Source organism: Pteropus alecto, unplaced genomic scaffold (genome assembly GCF_000325575.1).
Source record: "Pteropus alecto unplaced genomic scaffold, ASM32557v1 scaffold75, whole genome shotgun sequence".
Lineage (NCBI taxonomy): Eukaryota > Metazoa > Chordata > Mammalia > Chiroptera > Pteropodidae > Pteropus > Pteropus alecto.
In genome coordinates this window covers 7,952,127-7,964,644 of record NW_006440638.1, presented here as the reverse complement: position 1 = coordinate 7,964,644, position 12,518 = coordinate 7,952,127, and the positions used below count along the sequence as shown (strand labels likewise).

General features: G+C 36.1%; 1 protein-coding gene and 1 pseudogene across 1 annotated transcript in view; both read right to left on the bottom strand.

The window, feature by feature from the left end:
* Nucleotides 1-8,183, bottom strand: part of SHQ1 (SHQ1, H/ACA ribonucleoprotein assembly factor) — a 111,403-nt gene extending 103,220 nt beyond the window's left edge. Inside the window, 4 exon segments of the mRNA XM_006917470.3 lie at nt 1,749-1,909; nt 2,563-2,685; nt 4,210-4,274; nt 7,915-8,183. Of these exon segments, the coding sequence (XP_006917532.1) occupies nt 1,749-1,909; nt 2,563-2,685; nt 4,210-4,274; nt 7,915-8,057 (492 nt within the window). The 5' untranslated portion in view covers nt 8,058-8,183.
* LOC112484412 lies at nt 355-470 on the bottom strand (annotated as a pseudogene).
* Nucleotides 8,184-12,518: the final 4,335 nt, after the last annotated feature.

The following is a 12,518-nucleotide window of genomic DNA, read 5'->3' as shown; positions in this document are numbered from 1 at the left end:
TTCTCAGCAACCTGGCAGAAATCCCTTTCAAGGATCTTCCCTCAACAGCAGCAATTAAGAAACCAAGTTCTCCGTCCTCAGGAAGCACTTTTAGTCTGAATGAATGTACAATCTACATGACTTTTCCATTCATTCATTTATAGCTTTAGACAGGTAAGCCCAAAACAGACTGACCACAAACTAGCTCTCAGCCAAACAAGTGAAGTTCATTCTCTATAGTTTTCTGCTGTAGACAAAACTGACTCTATTCTTACTACCTCAGAGATGATCAGACAATGTGATTAGAAAGAAAGAAAACAGAGAGATCATAATTCAGCAGAAAAGTATCTCAGGGGTTTTTTTTATTATTATTTATGCCTACAGCACTTGATCTTCCTAGGTGGTCTCCCATCCAAGTACTAACCAGGCCCGACCCTGCTTACCTTCCAAGATCAGACATTGGGCTTGTTCAGGGTGGCATGGCCGTAGACGATGGACTGTGGCTCCACTGGGGCACATACCCAGAACCTTCTGCATGTAAAGCAGAAATGGTAACCGCTACACTATGAAACCACCTCAAGTTTTTGAAGGAAATACTTCTTCAGCATTATTTGCTCCTAAGTAAATCCCAATTTTGTTCTTTTTAAGGCATCTTGAGAGCATTTTATATTTTTCAAGGACAGAGGTATTTCTAATATCTTATAGTAGTTTTCAAAGAATTTATAAAATGTACCATCTCCCTAAATCTCCTAAATGGCTTTATAAAGTAGGTGAGCAAAGTTATCTCTATAAAGAGGAGATGAAACTAGTTTGTGGTCAAATAAGTGGGCTGGAATCCCAAGTCTAAATAGAAATAGAAGTGAGACTACAACATAGGTCATTTACCTTACCCTGGTACACTCAAATATGTCTTCCTATAATAAACCACATTCTAAAGAGAATGAACGTCCTCTACCCAGACTGGGATGAAGTACCAAAAAAAACAGGTTTACCGTTGTGTCTTTCATTAAAAAAAAAAAAATTAAGACACTCCAAATTAATGGTTCATCAACACTTTCATAACCTGATATTCTAGGGATACGTTTCCTATAAAATAATGTAAGTACAAAATAATCTAAAATCTCTCCTATTTCATTCATTTCAATCTCTCTACATACCCAAAATGAAGTAGAATTTCCTACATCATTTGAGGAAGAGAAAGTGACTTCATAACTTTTTAATCTAACTTATATACAATAAGGTTTTAACGAGAGAGTACATTTAACTCTACCAAGAGTAAACAGACAAAAGTTCCTACTGTACACCAAAAACTAAAGAATTTGATCAAACAACACAAACTCATTCTCACTAGGAACATTCTGCTTTATTTATCTATAAAATAGAAAAGACATCAAGCCATAAGTACACAATTTTCACTTTTCAGAAGTATAAAACATGAAGCTTTCCAGGAAGTATGAAAGAGGGTTCCATTTTGTATTTTAGAAGCTTAATTATGTCTAGATACTGAATGAAATAGAAAAAAAAAGAAAGTAACAGAACATCTTTCATCAGTAAACATACTAAGACTGGACAAAGCAGTCACTACAATGGAAGGGAGTGAACACCTATGTAATGAATGCATACAAGGAGATGTACTTTGTGTGCTAAATACATCAATTCTATAATGTTTACAAAAAAAAAAAAACTTCCCAGTTTTTTGAGCAGACCAAAAATAAAATATCCATGTGGTAAAACCCTATATATCCAGGTCTTTTAGACAGACAACATACCTGTAACCTCTGAAACACTCCTGATCGTAAGTCTCCAAATCCATAGTGGTACTGTGGGTTGAGAGCACTTTCTGATACCTCGTTATAGGGGAACTGTTCAATTTCCCAGTCAAACTCTTCATCGTCATCTTCTACTCCTTCCTCAGAGACCTCCGAAGTACCTAAATGTGTTAAATATTAATTTTTTTAAAGTATTGAATTTCCTAGGTACAACTTGAGGAAGAAAATGTATGGGAAACGATGTCTACCTATGTCACAGCAAAAGATATGTACAAGAATATGCATAGCCCCACAATTCTTGATAGCCCCCAAAATAGAATCAACCCACAGGTCATCAATAATAGGATATATAAATAACAAATGCAATGAAAGCAAATAGACCTTAGCCATATATGAAGAAATCTCACAAAAAAAGTGAAAGAAGCCAGGAGGAGAGAGGGAGAAGTAACTGGGAGGAGATACCAGGTGGGATTCTGTGGAAAGGAAATGTTCCATTTCTTGACTCAAGTGGTGTTCACTTCATGTAAGTCATTATACACTTCTGATCTAAGCTCAAGTGGTCAATATTTTGCCAAAGACAGACATGTTATTTCAATTGGTCCAAAAATGTGACTGACCTACTGGTTCAAGAGAGTTCGTCTTTAAATTATACGTAACTAAGTGAGCTATTTTCACATGATTTCACATAACCTTTTATCTTGTCACCTGAAGTATTCTCTCCAATTTCCTGTCTGCTATATCTCTTTTCCCCTAGAAACACACAGCATTCTAAATATTGTTTTTCTTCATTTTCTCTCAATTGCAATAAACATACCTATTTCTTCCACAAGTGGTTTTGCGGTCCTGGATTTTCTTGGTGCCAGAAGAGCAGTTAACATGTTCAGCCCCTCAAAATGCTGGCCAGGAGTTTCTTTGGGCAACTGAATGGTAAAAATTCCTTAAAGATAAATTTGTTTTAAGCTTAGCAAGATTAAAATATTCAAAGACTACATGAATATATTTAAGAAATACATATCTTGTTAAAATAGAATTCTATTTTATAGAGCTCCAAAATTATGCCTTTATCATAAACTTAATAAAAATCAAAATAGAAAAAGGTTCCAACAGGTTTTTCAGAACTCCTGATTCAGCTGTCATCTCTATAAGAAGTTAATGTTAAAGCTGCAGAATGCTTTAGTCTTATGCAGTATCACCTTAACTATTGAAAATAATAAAAGTCCAAATCAAAACATATAAAACTCAATGACCTAAAACGGTAATAGCTTGGAATTAACCAGTAGCTACTTAGAGAATTTATTTCCAAAGTAAGGGGGTAAAAAATCAAGATATCTTATCCAATGAAGAAAAGCAGCAGTTTCAAAATTATACAAAATCTTAAATAAAGCAATTATGGCTTTATGCTCTTTGATATCTGAAGATATACCCCTAAAGTCTGTCTAAGGCTTTAGACACAAATTCTATCTATGTACTTATTTTCTTTCCTTGACGGGGTTTACCAACTTCATCTAGACTCCCCTATGAACTTATTACATTAGTTACTACTCATATTTTAAAACATTTTACCTCTTTCCGTGTACTGAATCTTATCCTAATATATCAAATACAACTCAACCCAAATATTTCCAAATATACAATCTTCCTAAACCCCTGTGTACTTTTAAAATTTAATAATTTTGTTTTAATATGCAACTTATCTGCAATTAAAAGCAGATTTACTACCTAGGAAGGCAATTTCATTATACTTCATTATTCGCATTGATTACAGTACATTATTGGCAACATAGAACTTCGAACAAATATACTTACAGAAGAACTACAGAACTTTGTCATTTAACTCTCATCTCATCTTCCCTCTCTTACCCTGGTTCACCAAGGTCAATAAATATTCACTGAATAAATTACACAAGAGTACACAGTGTATTCTTATTCCATACCCAGTAACAAAGGAAAATCCCAGGGGCTTCTATAACGGAAAAATAAATGGTTTCATGGCTAGCTGAAATGAAGAACTTATCAATCATGAGAAGGAAATTCAGTCAGTCTTCAAATGCCACTTATGGACAGCTTCTCTTTCATCTACATGTTATTAGTTTTTTTTTATGGCGACACTGGTTAACAATATTAAATTTTAAGTTTGAAACTGTATAAGAAAAATTTGATTCACAGCTAAAATCATCTACATCTTTTACTTAATAATGTAAAGTAGAAAATAACACTAGATTATTTAATTTAACTTTACTTTGAATAATATTGTGAAATACTTTAAAAGACTGAAGAAACTGTTATTTTAAGAAATCCATGAATAACATGCCCTGAACATTGAGCAACAGAGAGTGACAGGGACAGACTGCACTTGCAATACACCTAAAAGGTCCTCACAGCATCTCAAAAGATTTTTATGTAGTTATTCTAACATGAAGAATACAAAGAACAAAACTAACAAAAATTCCAAAGTAAATACCTTTATCTGCATCATAAGACCCTTGCTCACTTCCATTTTCTATAATTCTTCCAGGAAGGGTTAATCTGCAGATTTAACATAAGCTGTCATGAATCTTAAATTACGAACTATAATAAATGGCAATTGACAACAGTACATACATTTACCCACTGAAATCTATCAACCGTTTTAAAAGAAAATCCCTCAGCATTTCTTTAACATTTTACAAATTAAATAATTTAGATTTCTTCCCTAGCTAAGAAAAAAGAAACCAGAGATGATTCATCTGTTTGAATATCCTCTAGTCACCAATAAAACAGATACTAAAAAGAGAACCACAATTAATATTAGTTATCATTATTGTTATAGTAGTTCTCCCTTCCTAATACATAAGAAAGCTACTTATTATATCTGGTGCCTGACACAGCAGGGGCCCAATAAAAAGTAGACTTCCAAAAACAAACAAATAAACAAAATGGGAAACAATAAAAAAACAACAAAAACAATTGTTTTTATTGGGAAATTACCACTAAAAAAAGCAGAAAAGTGTTTTTCTTAAATCTCATCATTACTATATTGGGATTTCCCCTTCTTTCTTACTAAAGGAAATAAAACTGATTTTCCTGTTTCCAGTTTTACCCTGGTTCAGCCTTCCATTGAGGTCTTAAAAGAATTTTTCTAAAACAGAAGACTGATTGTCACTTTTTCTATTTGAAAAAGTTTATATGGCTGCCCAACACTGACTAATTTAAACTCATCAGTATGGCATATCGAGCCAACACTATTCCATTCCAAACTTAAAATCTGAGCCTCTTTTCCTCCCATACCGCCCCCCCCCGCCCACCTTGCTTCCTACTCTAACAGTAATAACAGCAACAACAACAACTGGGCAGACCCCAATAGGCCCAGGGATTCATTGATAGCAATGTTTCCTGGAGCCACAATGCATTTTCTGAATCTAGATCCCTTCTAAACCCAATAAAAGTAGTTTATGGATAAATTAGTTATAATCATCACAAACTTTATCAGAATCTGAATTGAGTCCAGCTTTGCCATTTACCAGCTCTATAACTTTCTTTATACAAGTTAAGTAACTTCAAGGCTCATAATCCTCATGTGTGAAAAGGGGGAAATAACAGAATCTATCCCAGGGAAATGATAATGCAAAGAGTTTAGTGGCTGGTACAGTAGGTAAGCATTCAAAAGATATAAGCTATTATTATTAACTTCTCCTAGACTCTTCATAAGTATAAATTCTTACTATGAAATAGTAAAATCATATTTGTTCACAGATATGCCTCCTCTGCTAGATTCTGAATAACTCAAGGAGAGGAGCAAGGTTTTATTCATCTTTGATATACTATAGCAAACTGTATTTTCAAGGATGGCTCATCTCACATCACTTCTCCCAACAGTGGGGTCTACGTCCCCTCCCTTTAAAACTGAGTGGGTTTCTGGAACTGTTTTAACCAATACAATAAAGCAGAAGTGACGCTGATTTCTGAGGTTAGGTCATAAAAGATGATAAGGATTCTGCCTTGCTGGCTGAAATACTAGCTCCAGAAACCTTCTGCTCCCCTTTTAGTGGTCTAACTCCCTGAATGAATCACAAATTAGACCATGAAAGAGCCCCGCCCACCTTGCTTCGAGACTACAGGAAGAACCTGAGACTACAGGAAGAGAGATACCCTCCCCCACCTGCTGCTTAGGCCCAGTTGCTTAGGCCCTTGCTGTTCCAGATCCAGCCACCAGGTGACCACAACTGAATTAAAGATCTCAAGCCAGAACAGTCCTACCAAGCCCTCACCAAATTCCTGACACACAAAAACCAAGACAGGGAGTTAAATAATTGTTGTTAAATAATTGTTGTTAAGTTTGCTCGCTTATCCAGCAATAGATAACTGCAACAGCAGGCTCTTAATAAATAATAAAGCCTGTTTATTGAACACATGGTTAATTACCAGGCATGGTAATAAGGACTATGTATGTAATCCTCACATCGACTCTTTAAGATCACTAATATTAGTCCTATCTTACAAATTAGGAAACTGAGACTGAATAACTTGCTCAAAGTCACAGAACTCTAAGTGTCCTGAGACCCAGGTATGCCCAATTCCCAAGACTCTGCTACTCAAGGAATGGATAAAATTGTGTGGACAGTACCCCTTAAATTGTTTCACATATTACTTCTTATTTTGCTTTCACCAAAACGCCCTGATTTGAGCAGAGTGATTTTTACTTTAAAAATTTATTGTATTCATTTTATTTCACAATCTTATCTCATGTAACAATTTTTTCTGAGCTTGTTTCCTTACCTGTAACATGGGTAAATAATAGAACCTACTATGTACAACTGCCCTAATGTCAAATGAGATGATCCACATAAAGCACTAACCCAAAGTAAAAATTCAATAAATGTTTGCTACGCCACCATCATCATCTTCAATTTTTTCATGTCTTGTTTTAAATATCACCTCTCCAGAAAGGCTTTCCCTGGCCACTTTATATGAACACAGTCTTCTTTTTCTTTCTCTATCCCTTCAGAGCATTTACTGCAAGTTGTAGTTATATGTTTGTTTACTACTTTTTCTTTCCCTACTAGAATGTAAACTACATGAAACACTACTACATCCCCAATACTGAAAATAGAGCCTGGTATATACCATAAGCTTGATAAATAAATTAAAGAAATAAATGAGTAAAGATATAGAGAAGTTCACTATATTCAAGTAGGTCGATTAAGTTCCAAGCTAATGGATATCTGAGCAAAACTGGTTCAGGTCCAGAGAAGGAACCTGCTTACCTAGGGAGAAAGGTTTGTATTAGTAAAGTACTTGGGCAGGAAAAGTAGAGAAAGATTAGCAGAATGAATCTTGAATGAGAAAGATTAGCAGAATGAATTTTCCCTCCTAGAAAAGAGGAGGATTGACAATGTTTAGGAAGAATCATCTGGCAGTGTCCTCTGTAAAATGGTGCTAATAATAATGCCTATTTCCAAGGATCGCTGTCTAGATTAAATGAGATAAAGTACTTAACGCATTGCTTGCCCTTCACATGGAAGGTCAGTAGTGTTAGCTGTTATTACTGTTACATTATGGTTCTGCAAGGAAAAGCCTCAAACAGACAAGTGCTTGAAGGCCCCTCCCTGAGACTTGACGGAAGACAATCACAGTTAAGGAGCACAACCAAATAGAGAAGTAGCAGACAAGGAAGAGGTAGGAGAACAAGGCTACTCTGTTATCAAGGTGGCCAAAGAAGGCGAGAATGTCAGGAAGTAGGGAGCGTCAGCCAAGAGGTGTATAAACAGAACCTAGTCTGAGAAAAGTCAAATGGATTGGTCAGTAAGGAAGTTAGCGCGGGCCGTCCAGGAGCAAAGAGAACTAACGCAGAGCGAAATAAAACAGAAAAAGGAAGGGACGAGAACCTAGGCGACAGGATGTTAACTGGGAAGTTGGCATGGTCCCAAACTCCACGTTTTAAAATGGCTCCAAAATCTCTTTAATGTGGGGATTCAAGATAAGCTTCTGCAGCATCTAGAACTCACGCCTGGAAGAGTTCGCATCATCAGCACCAAAAGCAGCTGCGGAAATCTCGAAAAAGGCAGTGGTGAAATCGAGAAGTGCTCCCTCGTTCTTTCATACTCCTTCGATAAGCAGTTATCGAATAAGTTAATAAATGAATGAGTCCCCAAAATACGCTCCCCGCGGCCAGACACCCAGAACTCGCCTGAGAAAATATGGCTTAGCATAGAACTTGAAGTCAACACCCTTGAAGTAGACATCGAACTCGGAGACTCGGGCGTAAGGCACGCGGATGGCGATAGTCAGGAAGTCGGGGTCCTGGCTGAGGTCGAACGCCGGGGTCAGCATCGCTGCGCCGGACTCCGGTGCCCAAGTCGGTCGCTCTCACTGCCGCCGCGGTCCCACCACTCGAACTCTCCAAGAAATCCACACGCGAAGGAACTCTTTCGGTTAGTCACAGCGTTTCCGGCTCAAGGCGGAAATGCTCGTGCGTGAAAGAGGAAGTTCCGCCTCTCGCCTATCTCCATGGAGACGGGACGCTATTGGTGGCCAGATTGTGAAAAGGCTTTGTGTGTAGGAATTGAACCCAGTGCATAACTTGGAAGAACTCAGACAAAGGTCCACCTTAGACCCACCAAGCCTCTTTCAAGGTTCTAGAGATAATTTTAACAGCATTGGCTTTGCAGGTAGACCTACGTTTAAATCCCTTTCCCGCCACTTCCCATCTGTAAGACCCTGGGAAAGTTACAAAACCACTCTGTGCTTCAAATTATCTCTTCTATAAAATGAGGATAACACCAGGACCTAACCCCATAGAGATACTGTGAGGATAACATGAAATTACGTAAAGCTCTAACAACGTACGTAGCTGGCAAGTTGTCAATGCTGGATGTGTTGGAGCAGTCACCACGGCAGTATTCTTACTGTGGTTTTCTTAAGTTCTCGCCTGTTTAGTCGTCAACAATTCCTCTTTCACCCTCTTCCTCTCCGTTTTCCCGTGCCAATGCCTCTCTTTTCCCTTTTCCTCTCAGCATCTTCCTTTTCCACTCTCTTCTTCCTGATAATTTACTTGAATAGTTTTGTTTACAGAACGTCGTCATTCAACTTATCTGTTTCAACACTACGCACACCAAAGAACACGACTCAGAAAAGTTAATCAAAATGCCTTTTAATAATCATGCATTTTACAATTATCAGAACCCAGAAATATAACTCAAATAGTGCCTGTATTGACGAATTGCTATCGTTCTGTACTTTCCCCTTTCTCTTTTCTTACTTTTCTCCTTGGACTTATTTCAAGTTCTCTTTTCCGTCTTTTTCCTTCTCTTGTATTTCCCCCCTTTAGTTTATGCTCCCTATACTCATTCTTACAGTGCCTCTCCCACTAGTCTCTTCCCTTATACATTCCATTGGCCTTCCTTTCCTCTCATTTTATTTCCTTATTCCACCAATAGCTAGAATAGTCCAGGATATAGTATTTATTTCCTGGTTTTAAATATCAGTGGAAGAGGGGTAAAAGTCATCTCAGACAGTGGACCAGATAACCTCAAAAGCCTTTTCAACTTACAATCTTTCATGAGTCTTGAAAATTAATTAAGACCAAAAAAAAAAAAAATTACATTAACCAGAACAACCAAAATAAAAAAAATTTTTAAATAAAAATCACTCTGCTTAAATCTGGGAATTTTCATAAAGACAAAATAAGAGATCATGTGTAAAACAATTTAAAGAGTACTTTTTACACACCTATTGCTTGAGTGGCAAAGGGATTAATGGATTTAATTGAAACGTTATGTGCCAATACTGTACAAAATCTTTTATAATGCTCTAATTTTTCCCTCCTGACAGCTCTATGAAGTAGGCATTATGTATCCCCATGGCTTGCACAAGATTACACAACTAGTGAGTGGCACAATGGGAATTGAAACCCAAGTGAACCTGATTTCTGAGCCCAGGCTCTAAAATACCACAGAACTGACTCCCTCTAATATTACTACCCACCTAACTTGTTTCACATTCTGAGCCCAAGACTCCCCACTTTAGTCTATACTGAGCCTTACAAATAATATGCACTTAATATTGTAAATGAATTGATAGAAACTTGGAGTAAGTAAAGCCCTCAAAAGGTCCCTTGAAATAAACCTTTGTCTGGATCATTCCAAATTAGCTTCTCTAGAAAGAATCTTTACATATACCAAGGGACCTCAGTCCTGTAGGTTACAAGCATTAATATTTTTAAATTATTAATATGGGAAAATGAACAGACCAAAGCTATGCTATCCACGAGGAAATCCTAATTGAAAACACGTTACAAAGTAGAGCTGTGCACTTTCTAGATATTTTATTGTGTTTGGCAACACACACACACACACATACACACACACAGGATTGCAACACAGATAATAAACAGACTATACATTCATTGCCGCTCTTATTTATAAGAAATGTATACAGCATTGCATCTGATGTATTTACAAAATACTGATAGCTGCAACTATACAACAGGATTTTGTTGGTAGTGTTTTATTTGCAAGCTATAGTTCACTTTAGTTTTGTATTTCTAATTACTGGTAAATTATTTAAGTTATAAATTCTGTAAAAAGATAATATAAACAAAGTCACTTTAAAATAGAATCAGAGCTGCCATCCCAGAAGAACTGCTTTGCATGTCTTATGCCTCAACCTTTGGAATATTAAAGTGGGGCAAAATAACCCTTGGGCTGGGCATAAAGCAACATTGCATCTCAAGGAACTATTTACATTTAATTAATTTTTAATAATTATGTTTACATTATTCATTAACATTTTAAGTGACATTAGACAAAGTCAGTTTTTATCCCAAGCTAATTTCCTGTTGCGAAACCCTGTAACAGAGATAAGATGAACTTATTTTTTTGTAAATCTAGATAACATAAAAATATTATATTAAATTAATAACTCTAAAGACTTGTCTGTTTTAATTAAACCAACTAAATTAATATTATCTTTAATATTAAACATTTCTAAGATCACAGGATATTGAAAAGCATTTCTGTTAATTTCTGTTGTATTACTTAATTTACATAAGTGCTTAATTTATTTAAGCCAATTAAACAGAGCTCTTTATAAACCAATTCTAATAATTACAAAGATAATAAGAAAGTAAATTTTCTGACTACCAGACTGATGACTACTAGGCTAAAAATTAAAAATATTCTTTGGAATTAATGTCACTATGTTAGTCTGCACCAATAGAAATGCCTTCCTTCTGTTGATGTTGTTCCCCTTCCCTTTTTCATAAATACCCCGTGCCTTTGTCTCCTAATTGGGACACTATTTGGGTTTCTGCCTGATTTGGTGCTTCCCAAACAGCTATTTTTTTAAAAAAAGAAAACCTCGAATAAATGCTTGTTGCCTCTCACTTTGGCCTTTCATTTTTAGGTTAACATGTCTGATGTCAGGAGTGGGCTCTAAAATGGCTTCACCTTCACGGACCAGCATAATCTGGATTTGGGTATAGTAACTATAGAGTCCTTTTTGTGCTCACTGCTTCCATGGACTGCTATCTCCTTAACCAAAGCCCTCTTAGGTTCAGACTTCTCTCCCTTTTTCATTAAGGTTAAATTCATCTATTTGAGATTGTGAAAGGTTTTTCCCGCTAGGGACAGGAGGCGATTGCCCCAGGATGATTGTCCTAGTGCCGGCAGGCAGCAGGATTACACGGGAGTGTACTACCTCATGGGGAAAAAAATCTTATTTTTTCCCCCTCAGGAGAGACTTTTCATAGCTCTCACACTTGTAAGAAGTGCCCTGGTGGGTAAGCAACTGCCAGGGGTTTTCCTGATGGGTGAGTACTCATTTGGTTCCACTCTTTTGTTTCTTCTTATTTTTGTCTCTGTTATGTTGTTTGTCAAAAGAAAGAGATTTCATAAACAGAAGAACCCAATCCTTTCAGAACAGTGAAATACATTCTTTGATTGATAAGCAGAAGTTTCTAAAAGACAAAATAATTTCTCTAAAAAATATCCTAAAAGAAACTTTGGACAACTGAGTAGGTACTTTAATATTTCTTACTGTTTATCCTGTCTGAAAAGTGAGAAAATCTTGCAAAGAATTTAATAACTTTATGATCAGAAATTTGACAAAATTGGAAGCTAATTTTTCAAAGTCAAATAGGATTTTTAAAGCTTCCTCTGTAACATTCCAAGGCCTTTCTAACAGATAATCAGAAATGTAAACACAGCCAAAAACTACCTGAGACTAAAAGAACCAAAGGGAAAAAATGGGAAAGAAAAGCTTTTTTAAAAGAACAAGCAACTGAAAAGATTCTCTTGCCTAAGCAGCTACCCCTAGCCTACTTAAAAACTGATTATCAAAGGCAAATAGAAATCTTAATGCCTTAGCCATCTGAACAAATAAGGTTATCTTATTCTACCTGTTACAGATGAATGGGTTTTTGCCTTATTGTACCTGTCTATTGGCTAAAAATTTTAAAATAATAAGGGTATCAGATTTCTGGAGATTATATATAACTAGTGTTTTGATTATGTTTGGATTAATATCCAGAAGGGCAATTGCTGGGTCAAAAGTTAGTTCTATTTTTAATTTTTTGAGGAACCTCCAAATGGTTTTCCATAGTGGCTGCACCAATTTGCAATACCACCAAGAGTGCATGTGGGGTAACTTTGCTCCACATCCTCGCCAGTGCTTGTTGTTTTTTGATTTATTGATGATAGGCATTGTAGAATATGTGAAGTGATATTTCATTGTGGTTTTAATTTGCATCTCTCTGATGATTAGTAACCTTTTAATTTGCATTTCTGATGATTA